The following is a 23,048-nucleotide window of genomic DNA, read 5'->3' on the forward strand; positions in this document are numbered from 1 at the left end:
AAGCAGTGCCTGTTACAGCACACTTTCTGAGACAAGCCCCCAAAATGCCTTCAGTGTAGTCTTTGCCCCAGCATGACTAAGAATCAAATCTGGAGGATATGTGCATAATGTCACTTTTACAAAAATCTCTTCTCAAGTCCAGACACATCACTGACATTTTAAGCTTTTAAGAGGCATTATCAGCCTAAGCTTAAAGCTCTCTGGAGTAGAAAAGCCCCCTGCTTTAGCAAAGTCCCAAATATTTATTATTTTATCTGACTAGATTGAGCATAGGTCAGACTAAGCACACCACAGACCTGTCCACAGCAGAAATCCCAAAGCATGAACTAGAGCTGCCTGTATCCAACCAAACACATGTGCACCACTGGGTTCAGAGTGCTTATGGACACACTGGCCATACGCTGAGAACAGCAAAATATTTAAAGAAAAAGAAAATGGATGTAAAGAAGACCCCTCCCGCAGTTTTTGTTGTCAAGATACGTGTGTTTGCAGTGAAACCTTCAGAGAAACAGTTTCTTTTCTTCCCCTGGTTTTATATTCAACCAACTAAGAGAAGTAAATTATTCTGCTTTAGCTCAGGCACAACCCTCAAGACACTGTCTTAACTCTGCATCTGGAAAGCAAATGAACAGTAATGCTGATAATTTTTAACGTGAAATACAGGGACAGAAGAGTTCAGAAGAGGTCTCTTAAAAAAGAGAAAGTAAAAACTGACAAAATGAAACGGAGTGGTAGCCTAAAGCATTTCATAACTGAGATAAAGAATAACTGCGACGAAAGAAAGCTCGTGGCAAGGAATCATGAGTTTATACTGGACTGTAAATCTATTTAAACAAAGGGCTAGAAGGACAACATCATCATCTAGATTTGTATTAGCCTGTCACAGAGCATACCATTAACTGCAAACTTGTCTCTCAGCAGGCCCTAATTTACGTGTGCTCACGATGATTCTATTTCATTGAAAACGTCAACAAAGTTGTGCCTGAAATTCACCTCTGGGTTCAAGATTTTTTTTCCATAACAGAAAGACAGAACAAAATCAAAGCCTAGTTAACCAAAAACGTGAGATAATTCGAATCCCAGGAGCTGAATTCACCAGTCTACACATACGCACAACAGCAGTTTCCCTGCTACTGCACAAAGAACAGAAAAGCTTCTTGTAAATGTTTGGTCATTTAAAACAATGTTAATTTTAATCACATTCTTCAGTAAACTTTAAATACTAATTTGCAGAGTTTGTTTTTTTTTTTAAACTATATTTTCTGATACCAATTTGCTAGAGATATTTACAGCACCTTCAATGGCATCACTCACTTGTGATTAAAATATCAGGAACAGATATAGATAAATATTTGTTGTCTCTGAATATTAAAACCCATAAATAAACAAAAAATAGGCATCAACTGAAGAGTGGGAAACTTAACTTGGTTTACTGTTTGAAAATATAGAGAGATCTAAAAAGAAATTACAAAAGATCAAATTTTCCAAGCTGTATTTCCAAAGCAATGCTGAGAACAGAAAGGAGGGCACAAGATTTTGAAGACTGAGGTTATCTTTACACAAAACAAGCACTGTCAGAAAGCTTTGATGTTTTGTTCAGCTAAACCTCAAGCTTAACATCACTGAAATCTCTGCCTCGGTTTTGTTCTGAGCAACTTCTAAGAGTAGAAGGTTGATGCAGAAGCTGACTGGAAATTCCATTACTAAGTCTTTAACATGAATGCAAGTTTACAGTATTTTGGCATTGTTTGAGATGTTTCTGAGCCCCAACTATGGAAGAAAAGTTTTAGAAGGAAAAAAAAATCATATATACTGTTTGTAGGGCATAGGACTAAGTGAAATTAAGTGAACTCCCCTTATTGGCATTTATCTTGTGTGTTTTATAATTCATTGGTCATTTAGGATTCTGTCACTAAGCATTTTTCTTTAACAACTAGAAACCAGAAATGCACATTGCTGACTCTAAGTTTAAATTGCCTAATTAAAAGGCAAAATTCCCCCATGTCTTGGGATGAGGCCAACACTGTGTTGCCTGTTTTTTCTGCCTGATTTCCTTTGGTGGTGGAGAGGTCCTCTTGAAATGTATAATCTGGAACTACTGCACCCTATCCTTCAGTACACATTGGAAGAAATATAAGTGCAAGATCTGTCAAAAGGGATTGTCCATATACTGCCTTTTTTATTTTTCCTGCTAGTAAGAGAGCCTCAGAGTGAAAATATCATCCCACATTTGTCAGTCCAGTTCTCAGATTTGACAGAACCAAAGCCAGCCACCACCCTGTGATCAGCCTTTCAACCAAAATACAAAAAGCAACAGTAAAAGACAAAGATAACAGAGTTTGAAGAATATGTATTTACATTGCCTGGGAAAACTCGGGTGCTTCATCATTCACATTTGAGATGTGGATCCTGACAGTTGCTGTCCCAGTCCTTGGCTCCTCCCCTTGATCTACAGCCATAACGATGAACTCATAAAGGTGGTTGGGTCTCTCGTAGTCCAGCCGTGTTGCTGGGAAAATGGTGCCATGAGAAGTGATGCCAAAGTCTTGACTCAGAGTGTAATACAGCAACTGGGCATTCTCTCCAGAATCACAGTCAGTGGCTGTCACTATTGAAAGAGAAGAGAGGGACATTGTGTAGATCAAAGTTAGTGAATTGGAGTGCTAAGTGCTATAACTACAGCTGCAGTAGGCCCTGCCTTGGCACATGATGCTTGAAATCATTTATAAAACTGTGCTCTCCCCTGTGCTTTTTATTGAACTAGCCCTTACCTGAAAACAAGTTATTTAAAAATAAACAAAAGTGAAGTCCCCAGTGGAATTCAGCCGCTAGTCATGCCTTTGTCTGGTGGATTTAAAGAGCCCTGTGCTATCAAGAACACATTCCCACACAGAGATGTGTATTCTCACATCCACCTGATCCACTGTGCTGACTTCAGATCACTCAAACAGATCACACGCTGTGTAACTAAAGATGGAATATTTACATACGTTATTCAACTGATGCACCTTCTGTGCTTGTCAGTTCCTATCCAAGAACCTGTAAAAATCCATGCTAAAAGCACAGTTACCAGAACAGTAACTACCTACCATCAGTACAGGATAAATCACTAAACAGAACAGTAGGGGGTTATAAAATCCTGTTTACTAGGGAAAGGCAATTTTCCTGTCATTTAATTTCCTTTTCCCCCTCAAGATTTAGAAAAAAAATTTATGTAAGGGTTAAAGACTAATACAAGGCCCTTGTACAACTGCTTAGTTGACGAAAATTTGCATTATTGCTACATTTTACAGAGCACCATCACTTAAAGCTTAAGTTATTGGTTCCATTGGGAAGAAGCAAAGTCTTTTTGTCAAGCATCCAAACAAAACCTCCCACAGAACAGTTAAACTGTATATAAAGCTTTTAATGCAAGAGAGCAGAATTCCTAGATCAAGCCCACAAAGCACTCTCAGAGATGGGCAGAGAAGGTGAGCTGAAGTGTCTGTAATTTCTGATCCAACATCACTCTCTTCCTTCGAGAAACGTAGCAAGATCGCTACTATGAGCCTGCTGCTACAATACCAACCATAACTGCAGTTCTGTTCCTTCAAAATCCAACAGAGAACATCTCTTTGCTTTGTCTCCCTCTCCCCCAGAACTGTTTGGGCTGTGGCAGTAATAAATAACTCTGACACAATTCTACAAGGTGCCATTTGCCTTCAGAGAGCTACAACCACCCATGCCGGGACAGGTAATTTTGGCCTCTGAACTGAATTCTAACTAGTGGGAGGGGAAAAAAAATACACTCAATGTAACAAATGGTTTCAGGATTACTGACCTTGCAGAAGTGCAGTTGTCATAGGAACTGTTTCAGGAACACCGACTTTGCTGTAAATCGACTGATGAAATTCGGGGGCACAATCATTCACATCTGTGATTACAACCAAAACCTTAGTGGAGAGGAGGGAAATGTTAAACAGCAAAGTGAATTAAGGGAACAGCTTCAGTACTCTAGACATATCATGCAGAAGAATTTCCCAAAAACATCCTCGAGGTCTTCAGTAGCTACAGCACACAGGATAAACCATTTTTCTCAGACTGTTCTTTTCCTGCAGAGATATTACATTCCAAGATACCAGGAATTGCCAAGTCCCAGCCCCTGCAGCAATGTTTTTTACCCATCCTTCATCTCCTTAGGTTATTCCCTATTACTAATTTAAAAAAAAATGGACCATCTGCTAGCCAAGCACACTCCTTCCATTATCTTATCTTACACCACTTCTGTGATTCGTAACACTAAAAACTCTACTGCCAAGCATATTGAATTTTAGCAGTAAAAATCCCCAAGACCAAGTTCTGAATTCAAGTAGAGCAGCACAAATCAGATGTAAACTGATCCCCTGGGAAGTGGTCACAGCCCCAAGCCTGACAGAGTTCAGGAAGCACTTGGACAACACTCTCAGGCTCACGGTGTGACTCTTGGGGTGTCCTGTGCAGGGCTAGGAGTTGGACTCGATGATCCTTGTAGCTCCCTTCCAACTCAGAATATTCTGTGGTTCTGGTAAACCAAGACAGAAATACAATTTTGCTTCTAACATCTTTAATGATGCTTTCTTATTCCCGTGTCAAGTATGAGTCCACAACTGCACTGTTTACACTCCAAACAACAAGGAGGGTATAAACTAGCCTGTCTGGCCATTCATCCTGCTGCACTTCAGGCTCTCTGAAGTTGCTTGGGGCATTCTGCATTACAGAGCAACAGGTGGAGCTGTATTCCACCCAGCCTGACAGAGCAGATATGCACAAACTAGAGTTGCTCTCTCTCAATGTTGAGGTTGTTTCAGTGTAAAGCAGGTACAAGTCAAACTACATTCAGGCTAAAAGTATTTGTCAAATCATCTCATAATCCTCGTTCAAGTCATATTCTGCCACTCTCCCCCTTGTGGTGTATTAAAGGGTCAATAGAAACTATCACCTCTGGTGTGCTACAGCCAGTGTTTGTTACACTGACACGCTGATTCCCTGGCTCTGTGTCCTCACACTTGTCCCTAATAATTCTGTGTCCTGCAAAAGGAACAAACTCATACTGCATGCTTTTCCCAGCTCAGTGAATCCATGAATTCAAACAAGTGTAATAACTACATTTGGAAATATTTTTGCTCTCAAAGAGGTTTCTAAAATACCACAAACCGTAATTTTTTTATATCTATGTATGAGTTGTTAGTACTTTTTATTTTTACAAGTTCACTTTGTGGTTTTGATACAAAACAAATAATTTTCTGTTGTGTCTTCGTTTTAAACTGGAACAAATCTTAAACATCACATTGTATGAAGGTTTAGAGTAAGATAAAACCTCATGTCTGGATTGGCTGCATCTGTTCCCACATTTTCCAAGATAATTTCTAGGATCTGTGATGGGAGGGAATACTGATGTCCCAGAAACAACCTCTAGAGCATCTGCAAGAGTGAACTCTAAGAGTATCTCAACCAGTCCTCAACATCTACCCACAGACAGAAAGACTTCTAAAAAGAACAGCAGAACAGCCAGAAATGGGAGCTCCTGGTGAGTTTGTACAGAAATCAAAAGGATGAGGGAAAATGGAATTACACACAGGCTGCCAGAGGGGAGCACCTACCTCAGCAGCACTGCTGAACTGTTCCTCGTTTTCCTCTGCTCTGACCAAAAGAAGATACTGGTGTGGGTCATTTTCATAATCCACACTGCGAGTTAAACTGATCTCTCCTGTTGCCTGATCAATACTGAATAGACCACCAGGATTAGTGAGTAAACTGTAGCTCAGGGATTTCTTTTGATATGACACAGCAGTGACTGTAAGAAAGCTGCATTAAAAAAAAAAAAATAAAAAGAGAGAACTCAAGCATATAATACAATATTCTGAGAAATATGACAAAAACCATGCATATCACAAATGATAGTGCAACCCTGTAGGTCTGCTCTGAGCTATCCTCCCTGAACTCAGTGACAGCTGTATCTAAACACCAAATTCAAACATTTTGTTACACAGTGGTTCTATCACCTTGGGGTTAAACAGATAAAGACAGGATTCTTGGAAGCAGAACACAGTAAGGATTAAAAACACAGGAACAGAGGATTTAATTTTTGCTGCAGCTGAATTTGCCTACTCTAACTTCCCTCTACGGCAGCGATGGTTTTCAGGCAGAGGAAGCTAAAAGATAAAGCAAGATGAAAAAGATTCATTTTAATATCAGCACAGTAAGTTTGCTGCTGCAGTCATACCACCCTGAAGTTCCAACAGATAACTGCAAAAGGATAAGAGCCAGGCCCTAACAGCGTGGGTGTCACAGCTTACACAGGACGTGTTTTTAGCTCTTGTCTGGCACTATCTTTTTCCCATTGAAGTCCAACGTGTTTAAAGCCTTCAAGTGGAGACACTCACAGTATGAAGTAAAAAAGGAAATTAAATACTTTTAAATACATTTAAACCAGCATATTAACTCTCCCAAGTGTCTGTCACCTTATCATGTAGGTTTCTTAGGAAAAAGAATTCCATCTCCCAGGAGAACCCACCAACACGTGTGATCCTGTGACAATTACACTCGGTAAGACAAGACTCATTTTGTGCAAACTCCTTTCCCCCTCTTGTATTTCCATGCTGCTGCCTTCTCACTACCCTCAGGTGCACTACAAACAATAGGAAACATTCCTGTAGGTCATTATCTCACTGAGTTTTCTTCTGTATTTTCCAATGATGTGGTTTCACAGGCAGTTTCAGCCAGTGCCCAGGTCATTCCTGCCACCAGGAGTTCTTTTGCCCTCCTTCCAGCTCCCTGCCCTGGCTTAGAGTTCACACCACCTCTCCTCTCCTGTCAGCACTGAAAACCACAAAGCCATGCTGGGAGCACATTTAACAACCCAACTGAAAAGCTTTTTGTCTTTTTTTGGCTTTGTATTCTCTGGGCTCAGCCTGCCCGTGCAGCTGGAGCTGATTAGCACCAGTGGCAGACCAAAGGAAGAGGGAGATTTGGTAATGCTCCTCTGCTCAGTCCCAGCCTTAAATCAGACTGTAATTAGGAAATCCTAAGCTCAGACATCCAGTGCATGACAGCAACTCTGTTCTCCTGCATATTTGGGTGATTGGTCCAATTTAAATATGAGAATTTTAGGATTCTAAATGGATTTTCAGGGATATTTCTGGTCAACACACCACAGAAACCACTTTCACAGGGTGCACTGTGTACATTCAAACCTTTTCTGATGTAAGAACCACACTAAATACTTAATTCCTTTTGGATATTACCAAGCAATGTAACCAACTGACTAATCTACTATCTTAGGTGCGCAAACCTATTTCTAAATAGTGATAAAAAATAGTTATAAAGAATTTATTTATTTTTAATTCCCAAGACTGCAGGTACCTGTTAGATGTTGTAGTATTTTGCAGTTCTTGAACTCCTTTTATGCCTGTGCAATTTAATTTTATTGTAGTTTTAAAGAAAAACCTTTTTAGCTACTATTAATATTTTACCTTAACAGTCTTTGGTTATTCAGAACTGTAAAACTAAATGTTGTAGATCGAACAGTTAAAATACAACAGAGGTAATGTAATATAAAAAAACCAGTTGAATTGTCACAGAACGAAGACATTTACTGGACAAAAGTATTTTCAATTCACATGGAAGAAGAAATATTTGCTGTAACAAAAAATAGCTCATCAAAGAAGGGACAGAGTATTCAGGTGGATCTACAGGACTAACATTTTCTGTGATATTTCAATCGACATGGTTAGACAAAGGATGGAAAAATAGGATGACAAGTTCTATGGCATCTTCATTTTTGCTCAGTTTGTCACTGTGATGAAGACAGGAGAGCGAGTCTTTTGGTTTTTTTCCAATTTTCACTTTGTAGAACTCAATTCTCCGAATCTGACACATAAAATTATTGTGTTCTTTCTCACAGGATATCTTTCTTCACGATGGAACAGTGCTAATTTGTACTCTGCATTTTGTTTGAAAATTAGGACACAACCAACATCTTCTAATTCTTTCAGTAGCATTTCAAAAAGCAAGGAACCACAATTATTCAACACCACTTCTCTCTATAAAAGGATAACCAAAAAAATACATCATTAAACTGTATCCTGATCACCTCTAATAAGAGAACTAAACTGCTACTCACAGTATCTGCTACGATTCACAAACAATATGAGGGCTTTGGGGAGATGAAAGAGAAGTTCAAACTTGGAGCACAATCTCACGGCAGTGTTTGAGCTGTTACTTACGGTTCTCCTCGTGGTGTGCTCTCAGGGACATACACAAAGTAGGACATGTTGGTGAACTGTGGTGGTCGAAACCCAGCAAGAACAGAAACAGAGGCTGGAGACCCTCTGCTTCCAAGTTTATCTGCTGCCAGTACAGTCAGCAAATACTCCTTGTCCCTCACCAACGGCAAACCTGTTGTTTTAATCCAGCCAGAGTCCTTCTCAACTTCAAATCTGTCTTCACCACCTAAAAAGAATAGGTCCAAAAGCTGCTCTTAGCAACAACATTTTTACTTGACTAAAAAGGAGGAAAATACGGTATCAATTCCCCACTTGGCTTTGGCTTAGGATAAGCATGCACACTAAAGCTCAAAAGTTTGTTTAGAACTTAGAAATTGTTATATTCATGATATTCATGGTTATATTTCTGAATTGTACCTTACTTTTCTGAACAACTGCCACTCTTCTGTATCACAGAATCATAGAATGGTTTGGAAGGGATATTAAAGCTCATCTCATTCCACCCCCTGCCATGGGCAGGGACACCTTCCACCAGCCCAGGTTGCTCCAAGCCCCATCCAACCTGGCCTTGGACACTTCCAGGGATAGGGCAGCCACAGCTTCTCTGGGCAACCTGTGCCAGGGCCTGACCACCTTCATAGGAAGAATTTCTTCCTCATATCTAATCTAACCCTGCACCCTGTCAGTGTAAAGCCATTCCCCCTTGTCCTGTTATTAGATGCCCTTGTAAATCGCCTCTCTCCATCTTTCTTCTATCCTCTAATAATTACTTTGCTGTTGTTTGACCATAAATATCCCACACCCTACTGAAGCCCTGGTCAAGAGGAACAAATCCATCTTTGGAGGGTAATTGCTGCTCCCCTTCTGCTCAGATACTTCTGAACTATTACTAAAGTTTAAGAGACACACAGAAAAATGATCAATGAGTCTGTCACAGCTTTGCACAACCAGGGAAAAACATGGGCAGGAACCCAACTTCACAAAGAAATCTGTCCATACCCTCAATAAAAGCTGGTTTTTCTCACACACAGAGCTGAAGGCTTATGAACCTTTTGCAGGAGGAAGGGAAGGTCTTTCACTAACAAAACTGAGGATAAAAGACAAAAAAGTCACAATAGCAAAGCTTAATACATGGGGAATGGGAGGGTTAAAATCTACCTTCCAAAAGAAAATATTCCACAGTTCCATGGATCCCTTCATCTGCATCCACAGCAAGCAGCTTGTACACTTCAGTACCTCCTGGAGCTTCAGGGGAAACCACAGCCAGGAATGGGAAGGGCTCCATGGCCCACTCGGGGACGTTGTCGTTCACGTCTGTCACAGTGAGGGACACGTGCACCAAGTACCAATCCTTCCCTGGGCGCCACAGAAACATCAAGAAATGATTAGACAGCTACTTAATGGACTCAGAGTAACAGAAACTTAACAATATCTGAGTGATATCCTGCAATATTGTTGGCATTAAATCCAGGAGAAGTCGGGGTTTAAGGTTCTTCTGGAATCAACAGCATCCAGACTGTGGGGAACAAAAAACCAGCACAAGTACTGATGAACTGCAAGAATGAAGCTGTCCATATGACATTCTACTAAGATCTCTCTTTAGGAAAGACCATACATTCTTTTATTTGCCAAATTTAAATACATATTGAAACTTACAAAATTTAACTACAAATAATTTCTAAAAGGTTGTGGGTTTTTTTAAGCTAAAAAAGCATCAGATATGTTTCTATGTAAAGATTACAGCAACTCTGAATTCTGAAATCTAAGTAATTGTTGCCAAAAAAATTCTAACCAATCCACTCTAAGTAGTGATTTGCCATTTTAGAAACTTCACTGAAATCCTAGTATGGTTTTCATTTTTACTCAAGTTTAAATGCTATTAAATCCAAAAAATCAAAATAAACCCCATACATAGAATGGAACTATTCAATTTTTCAAAAATCAACAAGATAGCACCCTTAAAAACCGATAAAAAATTATTTACTATACTTTTGCCATGATTAAATCAACCCATAAAGAGAGCGAAGCTCCTAAACAAGTAATAAATATTAGGCAGGTATTGCTGAAAAGGAGGTAGAAAGGAAACACAAGACAGAGTGTTTTTTTTAACTGATAAATATTATCAGTAACATCAGGGAGTTCAGTATAAATATAACTCAGGTCTTTTGACCAATTTGGCTCCCAGCAGACTGACACTGCACTTGTAATAGTTTTGCTAGAGAAGACAAGGTGAGTGTTCCTGCAATGCATATTTAATGCCTCTGGTCCCAGAAAAGTGATGTATTCACACCCTGAGTGACTCCAAAGGCAGCACAACTGCACTGACACAGCCTGGAATGTGGCCCAGGTAACAAGAGCCATCTACATTTAGGGCATGACTTATCCACAAGTTTCATAATGGATGTAGAGTCAGAGTTGATGGTGTAAATACTTAATTTTAGTATTTATTATTTATACATACATGGAAACATATACACACATGCACTTATTTCCAAAACAGCTTTACAGGAACTGGAACAACATACAGAAAGGAACATCTGAAGTTACCAGTTTTAATTTAAATCTTATTAATAATACAAAGAACTTAGTATTTATAAGACTCTAAAATGTTGTCAAAATATCTAATCTTGTAAACAGTGTTACCTCGCTAAAGAGGTCGATTCTCCCAGGAAGCTGTGCCACTTTGGCTGAACTGCTGTACTTGTTCTTCCTCCCTACTTCCTTAATTGCAGCATTTCATCCCTCTCCAAAAAAACTTCCCTGTTATATCTAAAATCCGTTCCTTTGTGTGACATGTGCATTTACTGATGTTACCCCTTCCCTCCCACATCTTTCACATCAGCCTGTTCAGCTCTTCATACTTAGAAACTGCTGGCCACTGGCAAGCGGCATATTTAGTACAGCATGTCACAATCTGCAATCTAAAAACAACCACAAGGGGATTGTTGTGAACAAAACTCCTCGGTGTTGTGATAGAAAAAGTCAAATGCAAGTTTCTTAGTTTAGATTCCCTGCTGTCACACAAAATTGCCTGTCTCCTCTGAAAAGAACAGGTCTGCTGGAAGCTGCCCCAAGTTTGTAAATACCTCTCTTAGCCTAGTTTGCCTGGGCATTCTGCAGGCTTAAAATAGTGAGCACTAAATTAGAAGCTGAGTTAAGAACCTCTGAAAATCTGCCCCTGTAATAGCAAGACCTATCAAGGATGTGAATGCCACCTAGAAAGATTATTGATGTTTATCTCTCTCAAGTCTGGAAATCACTACCCTAAACAACCCATGAGCTCACTCTGTTACAAGTTCTGCTGAAGTTTTTGACATGCATGTATTCCCCTATCAAAAAACAAGTCCCAGCTGAAGAATGACTCATTTTTATTGAAGAAGTAATAATAATCCTGGATACAAATTCCACTCTTTTCACCTAATGTAAAACCAGTCCACTGAAAATTAATATGCTGGTTCTTACAATACATTTGTAACTGAGGAAGACCACTTGTAAGGAAACTGTGCAAAAGTACATCAGGACTGAGATTAGTCCTCATATGATCTAGCATTTATTGACTGGAAAATAAAAGGACTCAGGCACATTTCTCCACCTACTTCTGTTTTGTTAGTTAAGAAACCTCAATATCATTTTGGTATCTTGGCAGGACCAAAGCTTTCCTAAGTATGCTGATTACCTCTGAAACAAGTGAATAATCCTGAGAATGATGTTAGGATATGCAGCAGGAACTGCACTGCAGGTAATGGAAGAGACAGGCCTGGGTGCCTCTCTTGACCAGCAAGCATTCCCACTGCATATCACCTTACAGATCTGATGGGTATATTACCTTCTTCCATCAACCCCAGACAATCTGATTCATAAGTAAAAAAAGAGTAAATAAATCATCATGATTTCACTTTCAGATAAAGGCAGTCTGGAGGAAAATGACTGTAAGTAAGTTTTCCCTTGACTGCATACCATATATCAAAGCAAGAACTACAGCAGGAACACCGGACAGGGCTGTACTTCTCCACAAATGTGACCTGACAACTTGTAGAAACAACATCAGGGTGTCCAACGAAGCATGATTGGACAAGGACTTGCCAGAGGACAACGAATGTGCTGAAGAGACTGACAGCGACAATAATGTGTAATATGTGGATGTCTAGCAGGGCAATGCATTAAGGATTTCAAAGTACACGTTCGTGAATGTGATTTTTTTTAAGCGTAACTCCCCATCCTAATGAGGGCAGCAAATATTTCTAAGTTTCTCCTTTTTTTACAGTTACCATGACACACACACATTACAAAATGCCGTCCCCTGTGTTTTGTAACCAGCAGAGCTGCTTGTCTATATAATGGACCTTAAACCAGACTTAACTCATTTTTAATAAGGTACATAAAATTAACTTTCTCCCTCCTTTATGACAATTATCTGTGCTTCAAGACAGTGGATGGAAAGAAATTTTAGAGACATACATCTCTCAACAGTTCAGGTATCTCAAGGTATCTCCTTCTAACAAAATATCCCCCTCTGTATCTCGCAGATATATTATACATGTACTTCAGTATATTAATAACAGAACATTATTATGCATCTGCATTCATATATTATGATTAACAGTAGTTTATTAGTAGTATATGTGCAGTAATATTGCTACATTATGGGAGAAAAAATGTTACAATTCCACTCAAATCTTAGCAGAAACAGCTTAAAACTGATAATCCTCTCTGGATTTGGGTTAAGTCCTACAAACACACAGAGAGGTTCTACTTAAATTATCTGTTCCCAATACCAGGTCCTGACAACCAGTGGAGGTACCTGCCACTGTATTCAGCAGTGAGAGTCGACCACTACTGACATGCTAAGTCAGGAATGTGAAACAGGCCTAATTTCCTCAGAGAGAATTTTCAAACTGTTGTGTAACACCACACCAATTAGAATTTCCTCCATATTAAATGCTAGATACTTGACTTTCGAGCCAGGCACACCACAGATACCTGACACAATGTCATCCATTCAAAAGAAATCCTACTAAAAGAATGGTTCTGCTAATTAGATTGCTGGCACACACATGGATTTTGCATTTGACAGATTTTCTTCCCGAGCTTCAGACAACAGAAAAATTTAAATTGCTTTCTCACAGATACTGATCGAGAAGAGATAAAACTCAAAATGGCCCTCACCGCACACAAACACGACAGTAACATAACACTGGATCATCTTATGTCAAAAATCAGTATTTTTAAAAGTCATAGAGAAAATAATACTTCACATTCAAAAGGGTAAAATCATCTTTTTCTATAATCACAAAGTGGTTTTCCTCCTATTTTTCTTCACTATGGAAACTAATGAAAACAGTTTCTGTGAGCAGATTGCTTTTCCCATGTATTTGCAAACACCCTCTGCAGTATGAAGTCTAAGCCCTCTCTACAGCTCTCTTTTCAATTTATACAAAAAACTAAAACTAAAATTATAAACTCTAGTCCAGAGCTTTTTCCTGCTTTAGCCGCTTAATTCCCTATTAGAGTCAACTTGTGTATCATCAAAAATCCTTCTTAGGGCAGCTCATCCTGAAGTCTGCTTTTTTTCTCTCTGATATTCCCTCCAGTTGGAATTACTTCCTTTTAACTTAATATTACTGACAAAAGCTGCAGCACTGAAATTCATTCCCTATCACCAAAATCAATCTTCATAATCCGCTGCTGAAACCTCATCACAGGTATCTGTCTATAATTGCTTATTTTTCATGCCTATCTGTGGTTGGAAACTGATAAACAGAAGGACTTATTATAGTGCCTTACTCTGAATTCCAACTACATTAGGTAAGATAATAAACCAGTTGGCCCAAGTCTCTGCTCATGGGAAATATGGGATATGTCATCACTCACTATTTTCATCCTTTGGGAAAAAAAAAACCAAACCAAACCAAACCAACAAAGAAAACCCACAAGCAAAATACTCAGTAATTTGCTGAGAAGTTTAATCATAGTAAAAATGGAAATAAATGGTAATAAGCCATAAAAAAAGTAGAAAATTTGAGAAGGAGTCTCTAAAACATCTTTCTCAACCCTTCAGATCCACAGAGTTAATGGAATTACTTCTCTACCAATATACTCTGCATAGGAGTTACACATCAGCATAATCTACAGCAGAAGCATTCCAAAGGATGTCAGAGTTTACCTCCACAGTGTTTCTGGGTGTTAAGACTTCCATCATTGTGTGTTGGACCAATTTCAGCACTACACCTCTTTAACCTTCCAATCGCTGTAAAAACCACAGGCTCCCTCAGCTATCTGAGGAAACTGATTTGGTAAAATCAGAGTTACTGTTCATCCAAGAACATTCCTTCCAAGTCCACAAGGTCCATAATACACACAGGATTTGTGCAAATCTTCCTAGGTTAAGACAAAATTCACTTTATTGTAAGGAAATCACTTCTCCAAGAAAAAGCATGAAAACCTGTTATTTCAATGCCTTTCAGAAAAGCACATGAAGATCCAGGGCAGTGTCTGCTTCCAGCCTTCACACTGGATTCCTTTCTCCAAGTCTCCACAATGAACACACTTTTAGCACTGAGAGGCTTTAATAAAGGCAGAATCAAATATATAGGAGAAAAAAATAACATTTTAACTACTCAAAGTTGGAAATCTACCCTTTGGCAAGAAAGAAACCACATTTGTGTAATAAAATAAACTGTTATTATAAACAGCAAAACCAACGAAATCACATAGGAAAGAACCTTCATACTGATATACCGTGAAGAACACTCTTTATTCAAAAAGTTACGAAGAATTTCTAATAAATTACACAGGATGGCACAAGCTAGTAATACAATTGCCATTTCTAACGTCAAATTTAAGATATATAGAAGAACTCAGTATTAAGAAGGAAAAGAAAGCCCTCTCAAAATCATGAACCTCTTGGGCAGTCCAAGTTAAAGACCTGTCAAAACTGAAGAACATACTGGAAATTACAGGAAACAACCACTTTGGGTTTTTCAAGAGTTTTTTATGGCTTTACTAAATCCAGGTTTATCTGAAAAAAAACTCTTTTGTTGGTGTTCACCACTAATTTTCCAGGAAAGGGTTTCAGCATTCAGTAACATGAACCAGTTCCTCCAACCTGGGATGGCAGCTGGGCTATAAAGATTCAATGGGTTGCACACAGATACTGCAAACTAATAAATCCTGTCATTTCATACTGCAACTAGGAACAAAAATATTCTCCCACCTACCAACCAAGCCACTCCAGGGGTGGCAGGAAGGAGGAGAGGGATTTAATACTTAATCATTCAGTTAACAGCAACTTTTGAAGGTTACACCGGTTAAACCAAGCCTTGAAAATCATGCATGCTGAAAACACTCTGATTGCAATTTCAAATACTGTAGGTCAGAGTTGCCTCTAAACCCATCTCTTTTCACCATGTCAAATTATAAAAGATGCTGTCAATCTGTGAAATCCAACGTATTCTCAGACTTCTGATTGCATTAGGATTATATGACTGTCTTTTCTCTCAAAAATCCAATGGATAATTCTATAAGACGAGACTTGAAAAATAAAATCCTTATATTCATTAAAAATGTAGGCTTCTCTGCATCAGTGTAATTGATAAAACTGACAATGCCAGACATTCTGATTTAAAAAAATCTGACAATAGAGAATATGTAGTTGACTGAACATGTCTCTACGATTGTGGACAAACATTATGCATTCCTCGAATGTACTGAGGGCAGAGGTATTATATTATAATGATTAAGCAATAATGGGTGAGAAGCTAGGTTGCTCCTGGCATTTTCAGGTCACTTCAATTTATTTTTAAAAGAAGATTATGAGAGAGTTAAAAGTCTCGCAAGTCTTGAGGTTAACAGTGGTATTACATATTGCTCTACATCCACCAGCAAATTTAAGTACTCAAGCTGGTATTTTTGGTTTTGGGTTGGGGTTTTTTTTAAGTTTCTCCAACTTCTAAGAGTTTTACTCTAAATAGACAAATGTTCTTTGAAAACGCAGGGGTTTGTTATTTGTTTGGGTTACTGAAAGTGAAATATTTTGGGGTTACTTGAGAGGATGTCGCTGTTTTGAATTGGCTCTGCAAATATCATACTGTACTGTTTTAAAATCTCACTCGGTAATATGTCTTCATGTAAAATACCTACCGACCTAAAGTTTGGGAAGATACATTTTCAGAAAAAAAAACATCTTAAAGTCCTAAGCCTCTAGCTGCAATCAGGGGAAATCTCTTTTCCCATATTCAGACCATAACATGAGCTAGAAGCTACTGGTTATTGTACCCAGTCCTACTGTATATCCTTCAAAAAAATAGGACAATTATGCACAAACATTTCTCTACTGTCATTTCTGAAAATTCCTGGGGTATATGATGGGCTACTTTTAAGTACAGTAGTTTGCTCATTCATAAAACATAAACCTTCTAAAGAGATAACTTTGATGGGCTCAAGCTGGGGACAGCCCACATTCCCCCCTAATATGCCTCATCTTTCCTGCAGACAGAATAATGACAATCTGGCATGTCTCTGCTCCTTACCATCATATGGCTTTTTAAATAGAAGTTAAAGTAGACCAGAAAACAAAAGTAAAGAAAGCATCAGAGGAGCTCAATGATCAGGGCAGAGTGTTTCTTAACATGGTTACCACCTTAATGTATTTTAATCGGTAATTTATGTTATCGGGGACTTCCCAGTGTGGCATCCATCTGCTGAGAGTGGCAGACAGAAAAACCAGATGAGGAAATATTAATTACAACAGACATTCTTAAATGAGAAAACATGTGTCTTAATAAATGACTGTTGATTGCCAAAAAGCATTATCATAAGAAGAGATCCTAGCTAAAGCAGTAGCAGCTACTGGGCCACTGTAAGATGGGAAATTCTCCTGAAATTTTTCCTTAGAATTTCTTGGGGAAAATCCAGCCACTACAATGAGTAGCCTCACCAACAGCACCTTAAGGATCATCTCATTCCAACCCCTCCTGCCATGGGCAGGGACACCTTCCACTATAGCAGATTGCTCCAAACCCCATCCAAGATGGCCTGTATGTTCTATAATTTATTAGCTCTGTCAGATTATCAAGTTTGTGCTCAAGTTTATTTAGATCTTAAGCAAAAAAAACCAAACTTTTATTTCTTTTGCAGAAACTGAATGTTTGAGATGATAAACAGTCAGAAGATCTAAACAGCTTCGGTGTTCAGGGGGGTCTCATAAAGGTATTTTTAACCTGCCTGCCTGGAGTAGAAAGCAGATCATTTCAAAACATTCAGACCAATCAAATATCAAGACAGTGCTCTATTGCTTCCCCAGACACTCCTTTCTACCACAAATCAGGGACATTCCAACCCTGTAAACACCCATAGCTGTCCCAAACGCACGTAGAATGAACATTCCCTTTCAACTTAATAGCACGAAACCCACTGCAGTTTAATGAAACCCATCTGCTGGATAATAGATGATGATTTCAACTTGAGCTCAGCTTGATGTGTAACTGTTAATATGGCTGTAATTCACGGAAGAGGTAATAAGAATTGTAAAAGGCAAAACATCATGCAGAAGCTACTTAATTCTTAGGGATGATCCCCCCCAGAATCAATACAGCTAGTAAGGGACTAAGGTCTCAGATAAAATTAAAACAGATGATCCTTGACTTCCAAGCATGAAATCCTTCAAGGTTGAAAATATTACTAAACTTGGTATCTCCACTCTCTATGTTGATTTAAACAGGGAAAATATATTTAAAATACGAGTGCTGTTAACTGTTGGAAGGCCCTTGGTGAATCCTCTGATAAGAAAAAAATGAATGACAGGAGATTACAAAGCTAATGCCCATGGATCAAGTAAGGTCAAGGGAGCTTGAGACGACAGAGGATTAGAGAGATGGGATCTTTCATGCACTTCCCCCAAGCACTAATGGAATAATAATTGCTCCTTCTCAAATTAAATGCTACCTCTATGTTAAAATATTAATGTGTATGACAGTCTAAGAAATTTTACCTTCTGTTCACTGGGTAAAAACTTAAAATAGCATTATGCTTTTGCTCAGAATAAATTGCGTCCCCATAAATTAAATGGGATGAAATCTGAAATGCCACAAAAAATGTGAGCACAACCACTGGTCCTTGCAGGCTGAAGAATATAAACCAGGGCTGAGTGATCACTGGGGTCACTCAAGGAATTTCGTCCTCAAGGACCATGTGCCAAAAAACACACTCAGGAAGTTAAGCCTTGAAATTCTGGAATTCTGCTTAGCATCTTGTGGTTCAAACTCACATATGAGGTTTTCCTGGTGTTTCTCTTCGGTTTGTGGTTGTGAAGTTTGTGTTTTGGTTTCTTTTCTTTAGTTAAAATGTTTGTTAGTTACAAAAAATGTAAATATTGTCAGGCCGTATTTCAATTTCAAATGAGTGTTTTCATCTCTCAGGATTGATTTTTTTTCTGTCCAATGTCAAGGCAGAACCTCACAAATTTCCAGTGTCTGAAGGGGCTATAGGGAACCTGAAGAGGGACTCTTGATCAGGAACTGTAATGACAGTTACGGGTAAAGGGTACAAATCGAAGGAGGGGAACTTTAGGTTGGATATTAGGAAAAAATTCTTCCCTGTGAGGGTGGTGAGACCCTGGCACAGGTTGCCCAGGAGGTTGTGGACGCTCCAGCCCTGTCAGTGTTCAAAGCCAGGTTGGATAAGGCCTTGAGCAACCTGGTCTAGTGGAAGGTGTCCCTGCCCATGGCAGAGGGGATTGGTACCAGATGATGTTTAAGGGCCATTCCAACCCCTAAACATTCTGTGGTTGAAGCTCTCACAGTCGTCAACACACAGAGAATGTTTAACACAAAGGCACATGCACATCGCTGCTGAAGCTGCAAAATTTATCTGCCAAGGGGCAGCAAGGACAGGCTGCTCTGCAGGGTGTGGAGAAAGAGGGGTCAAGGGGCCTCACTGGCACTGAGCAAGAGCAGAGCAGGTCCTGAGATTGTCCTGAGATTTGCCACCAGACAAATCCACAGGGATCAGGGGAGCAGGGAGCCAAGTGAGCAAGGCAGTGTTGGGACAGGGGAGGCACAGCTGGGCACAGAACAGCCCTGGGGAGCCCAGGGAAGGACATGACCTCGAGCACAGCTCTTGGGACATGGGGCAGAGGCCACAGACACGGCTGGGGGCACCCCCCTGTGATCCCAGAACAGTGCCAGAGCTGGCTTTGAACCCAGGCAGCCAAATCCAGGGACTCCCAGACCTGTCACTGCACTCCAGGACCTGACAATCCTGTTGGAACAGCCCTAATCTGACAGGGAACATCCTACCAGTCTATGAAAACTATCAGGCTTGACTGATCTTTGATGTCTTCTCTATTTCTTTAAACTGACTTCTGCCTGGTTTTAAACCTTCCTGCTAAGAATTCATGCAAGGAACTCACCTGAAGTTGAAAATCCAGCAAAGGCACTATCTCCTCTCTTGTCCAGGCCCTGAAATTGTTACTCCTCCAACCCACACTATTAAAAAGGCACTTAGCACTATAAGTCTAGATTTTCTTGTTGACACTTTGCTAGTGACTACTTACTGCCTCCACAAAACATAAAAACTACGGTAAAACTAAGTTTACACAGTATCAAATAACCACAAAGTGAATAAAGAGAGTTGGTAACATGCTATTTCCTCTATGGGTTACAGTTAATTTTACTGTAGCAGTAAAATGCACACGAGTATTTGTTATTCCAAAGAATAAATAAACAAAAGAAAGGATTGTTTTTGGCATCTACATTAACAAAAAACCCCCAAACAACACTTATAACCGAAATATGTCCCATCACAAAGTAACTACAGCATGTAGCTGCACTGGTGATGACAATAATGATAACAGTGATTTGTCCACATCACTACAATAAATTCCAGAGCTCAACTGCAGCTTTGCCAGAAACCCAACCCTGCATGCTGAAGAGTTGTTCATTCTGCAAATGCCCCTCAAAGCTACCCCTGACACAGAAGAATGTGTATCTGCACCAAACCTATGGTCTCCTACTAAAAAATACCCCAGAGAGTGAAGAGTGAGTCTCTTCCATTGGTAGTTACTTGCCAAGCCAAGTGCAGTGAGCTCAGATAAACTCACACCTTCCACAAGGTGCAACTCGGTGAGAAAACCCTTCTCCATGAACATGTGGAAGATCATCTGGATATTGAGGCACTGGTTGCATATGGAACAGTATTTGCTTCAATGGAACACCAGCCCTGCACATGCTGCTGTGCTGATTATCCCAGACAGAATTCAGAAGAAGAAAACAGGAAAGCATTTCAAATTCTATTCTAGCTGAAGGGGAAAAAAGAAACAAACACACAGCCCTTTGTACTCCTCTGAAGAAAAATTCAGGAACAGGACATCTACATAGTCCCATTTATGAACTAAAGAGTGGGAGTTGTCTCATAATTGAGGGAGAAATACTACTGAATGTTGCCTTATTGCCATATACCAATCTTCTTGTTACAATTCTGGGAATGCTCCATCGGAGGGGGAGAAAAATCATTTATTCTTCCTAGCAATGCATTAGGACCACTTGTGGCACAATGCTTTTAAGCGTTCTTTACTACTTTAGGTAATGAAGTGCATATTACAAATGAATCACAATAAACTACATTGAAAAGATAAAGGAAAAGAGGGTAGACTTTATATGCTAAAGGTTTTAAACGTCTTGCCTTATCCTTGACATCACTGCCTGGGTTGAAGAAGAAACTCATGACAGAATTAATTTCTGGTTAATTTTCAGTTCTCAGTTACCAGGCAGCAAGAATTAGGGGAAAGTGAAAACAAAAATTAAAGAAATTAACTCAACTTTATACCACTTGAACATAAATTAACATCTGATACCCTAAGGTCTAATATTAGAGACTTGTAGCTGCTGGAATGTTTATGGTTATGTACAGTGTAAACTAAGTGAGCACAAATGTTAAAAGCAAAGTAAAAAAATTGGAGAAAAAAATCTGAACTTGAATGTTTACTCACAAGAAAATTTAGTGTAACCATCTCTGCATTTTAATTCATCCTGGGAGCTCACTTCTGTAAATATTGTGTTTTCTCCTGGAGCTTTTGCTATATACTATATCTTCTTTATTTCAGACTAGTTAAGACATGTAGATGTGCTAGTCATCTTTCTCCCTCTCCTATCCCATCGTTTTGGTGATCTTTTTTCACATTACTGCAGTTTAAACTGCAAGTAAGGACAGAGACACAACTTGTTAATCTATTTGAAAGTAATATATGTATTTTAATTCCTACAAAATGAGTATGTGTGTATTCTGCAACTAGAAAGCTCTAAGGATGTCAATTCATTAACCTTTAACTGATGAAAACAATAGTATTAATAAAGGTGTATTTTGAATTTACTTTCCTTTAAACCAAGAAACTTAAAATCATTAGCATCGAAGGCATATCATTTGCACTGCCCACAATTAATTGTTCTCTACCTAATCTCAGAGTCAGAACCTAGTTCTACATATTACTTAGAGATTTATTCTCTTACTACTACATATTATGAACAGTAATATGTCAGGTTAGTGAAAAATACTCCAAAGGGGAAAAAAAAAACCCACCTGAAATTAAGTTAGAAGTTGTTTTGGATTATTTTTTACTGCAGAATTGCTTTGGAAATGAAATCTCAGGTGTGACAGAGTGACAAGCTTTGTTCCAGGCAATCTCAGACTTCTATATTCAGACTAGATAAGAGCCAAAACAATCACAAAGGTGAGAGTAGCAGTAACCCCGGGCTACCACTTTTCTAACATCATCTTCTTGATCCTGACAGAGGGAGCTGTGACACCAACAAAGGGCTGAAACTTGAGCTACCTGACAGAGTGGGTGAACATCGCAGCAGCACACTCGGATTGACCCGATGGATTTTGTCACTGCCCCGGAGTAATGAGATCCCCCTCGGCAGGTAGCCTTGCTCAGGATTGAGTAGTGAGCGTTGGACAGGGAAAGCACTTGTGTTTTGGAAATTGGTCTATCGACCTCTTGGTGTGCAGCCAAAGCTCAAGCTGGAACACAGCACAAAGCCAGCGCGAGTGACTGACATCAACACAGCGACAGGCACAACAAAACCCAAGGGAGAAACAGAGAACGATCTGAGAGTTGCTCCTCAGGACCTGAGTGAAAGGAGTTGCTGCTGCAGCCTCCTTCAGAGGGGGAAGTATCCATGTCACTGGAACTGTCAGCACTAATTAGAACCCTGCAGGCATCCTCAGGGATTTAACAGACACCAAGGAATAAACTGCCTCTCACTCCTGTGGGCTGCCCCTCAGTCAGAAAACAGGCGAGATAAGGGAAAGGATCGCGTGGGAAGCTTTTCATCTCTCCCGCCTGCGCTGCTCTGTGGCTGAGGGAAATCACTCCGAGCAGCTGCACTGCTGAGAAGTTAATCGTTTTCACCACCACTAGAAGTCACATAATGCCAAACCCTTCCTAAACCTTTCCAAGATGAAATCAGGCTAAACAACTTATTTCTGCTGATGAGATTTTCTCCAGAATACTCATCCTGGGCGATCTTCAGAACATTGCTACAATCACAAGTAACATGGAAATAACAACAGACGTGGTGAATATGCACAGATATCCACCATCCAGTAAATTAAAAACATGCTTAAACTAAGCTGTATTTTCACAGGTGAAAAATATTAGCCAAGGTGGCATTTAAAAACTCAGGATTTTTGAAAGTAGTAGATGCAATCAGCAAATGAACTTAACTGTTCTGCTTGAGTAAGACCCTGCAAACGAGGACAATTTAAGTCACAAACGTGCCATTTTAACAACGCACGCTGGACTTCTCC

At 39.4% G+C, this 23,048-nt stretch overlaps 1 protein-coding gene across 1 annotated transcript in view; it reads right to left on the reverse strand.

Annotated features, from left to right (window-relative positions):
- LOC114062276 (neural-cadherin-like) overlaps nt 1–23,048 on the reverse strand; it is a 59,352-nt gene that overhangs the window by 34,213 nt on the left and 2,091 nt on the right. The window contains exons 2-6 of the mRNA XM_027893539.1: nt 9,402–9,599; nt 8,244–8,469; nt 5,619–5,823; nt 3,821–3,932; nt 2,357–2,608 (exon numbers count right to left, since the gene is read on the reverse strand). Of these exons, the coding sequence (XP_027749340.1) occupies nt 2,357–2,608; nt 3,821–3,932; nt 5,619–5,823; nt 8,244–8,469; nt 9,402–9,599 (993 nt within the window). The remainder of the gene's footprint in view (nt 1–2,356; nt 2,609–3,820; nt 3,933–5,618; nt 5,824–8,243; nt 8,470–9,401; nt 9,600–23,048) is intronic.

Source organism: Empidonax traillii, unplaced genomic scaffold (assembly GCF_003031625.1).
Source record: "Empidonax traillii isolate 1590-97213 ecotype Southwest subspecies unplaced genomic scaffold, ASM303162v1 scaffold395:size559319, whole genome shotgun sequence".
Lineage (NCBI taxonomy): Eukaryota > Metazoa > Chordata > Aves > Passeriformes > Tyrannidae > Empidonax > Empidonax traillii.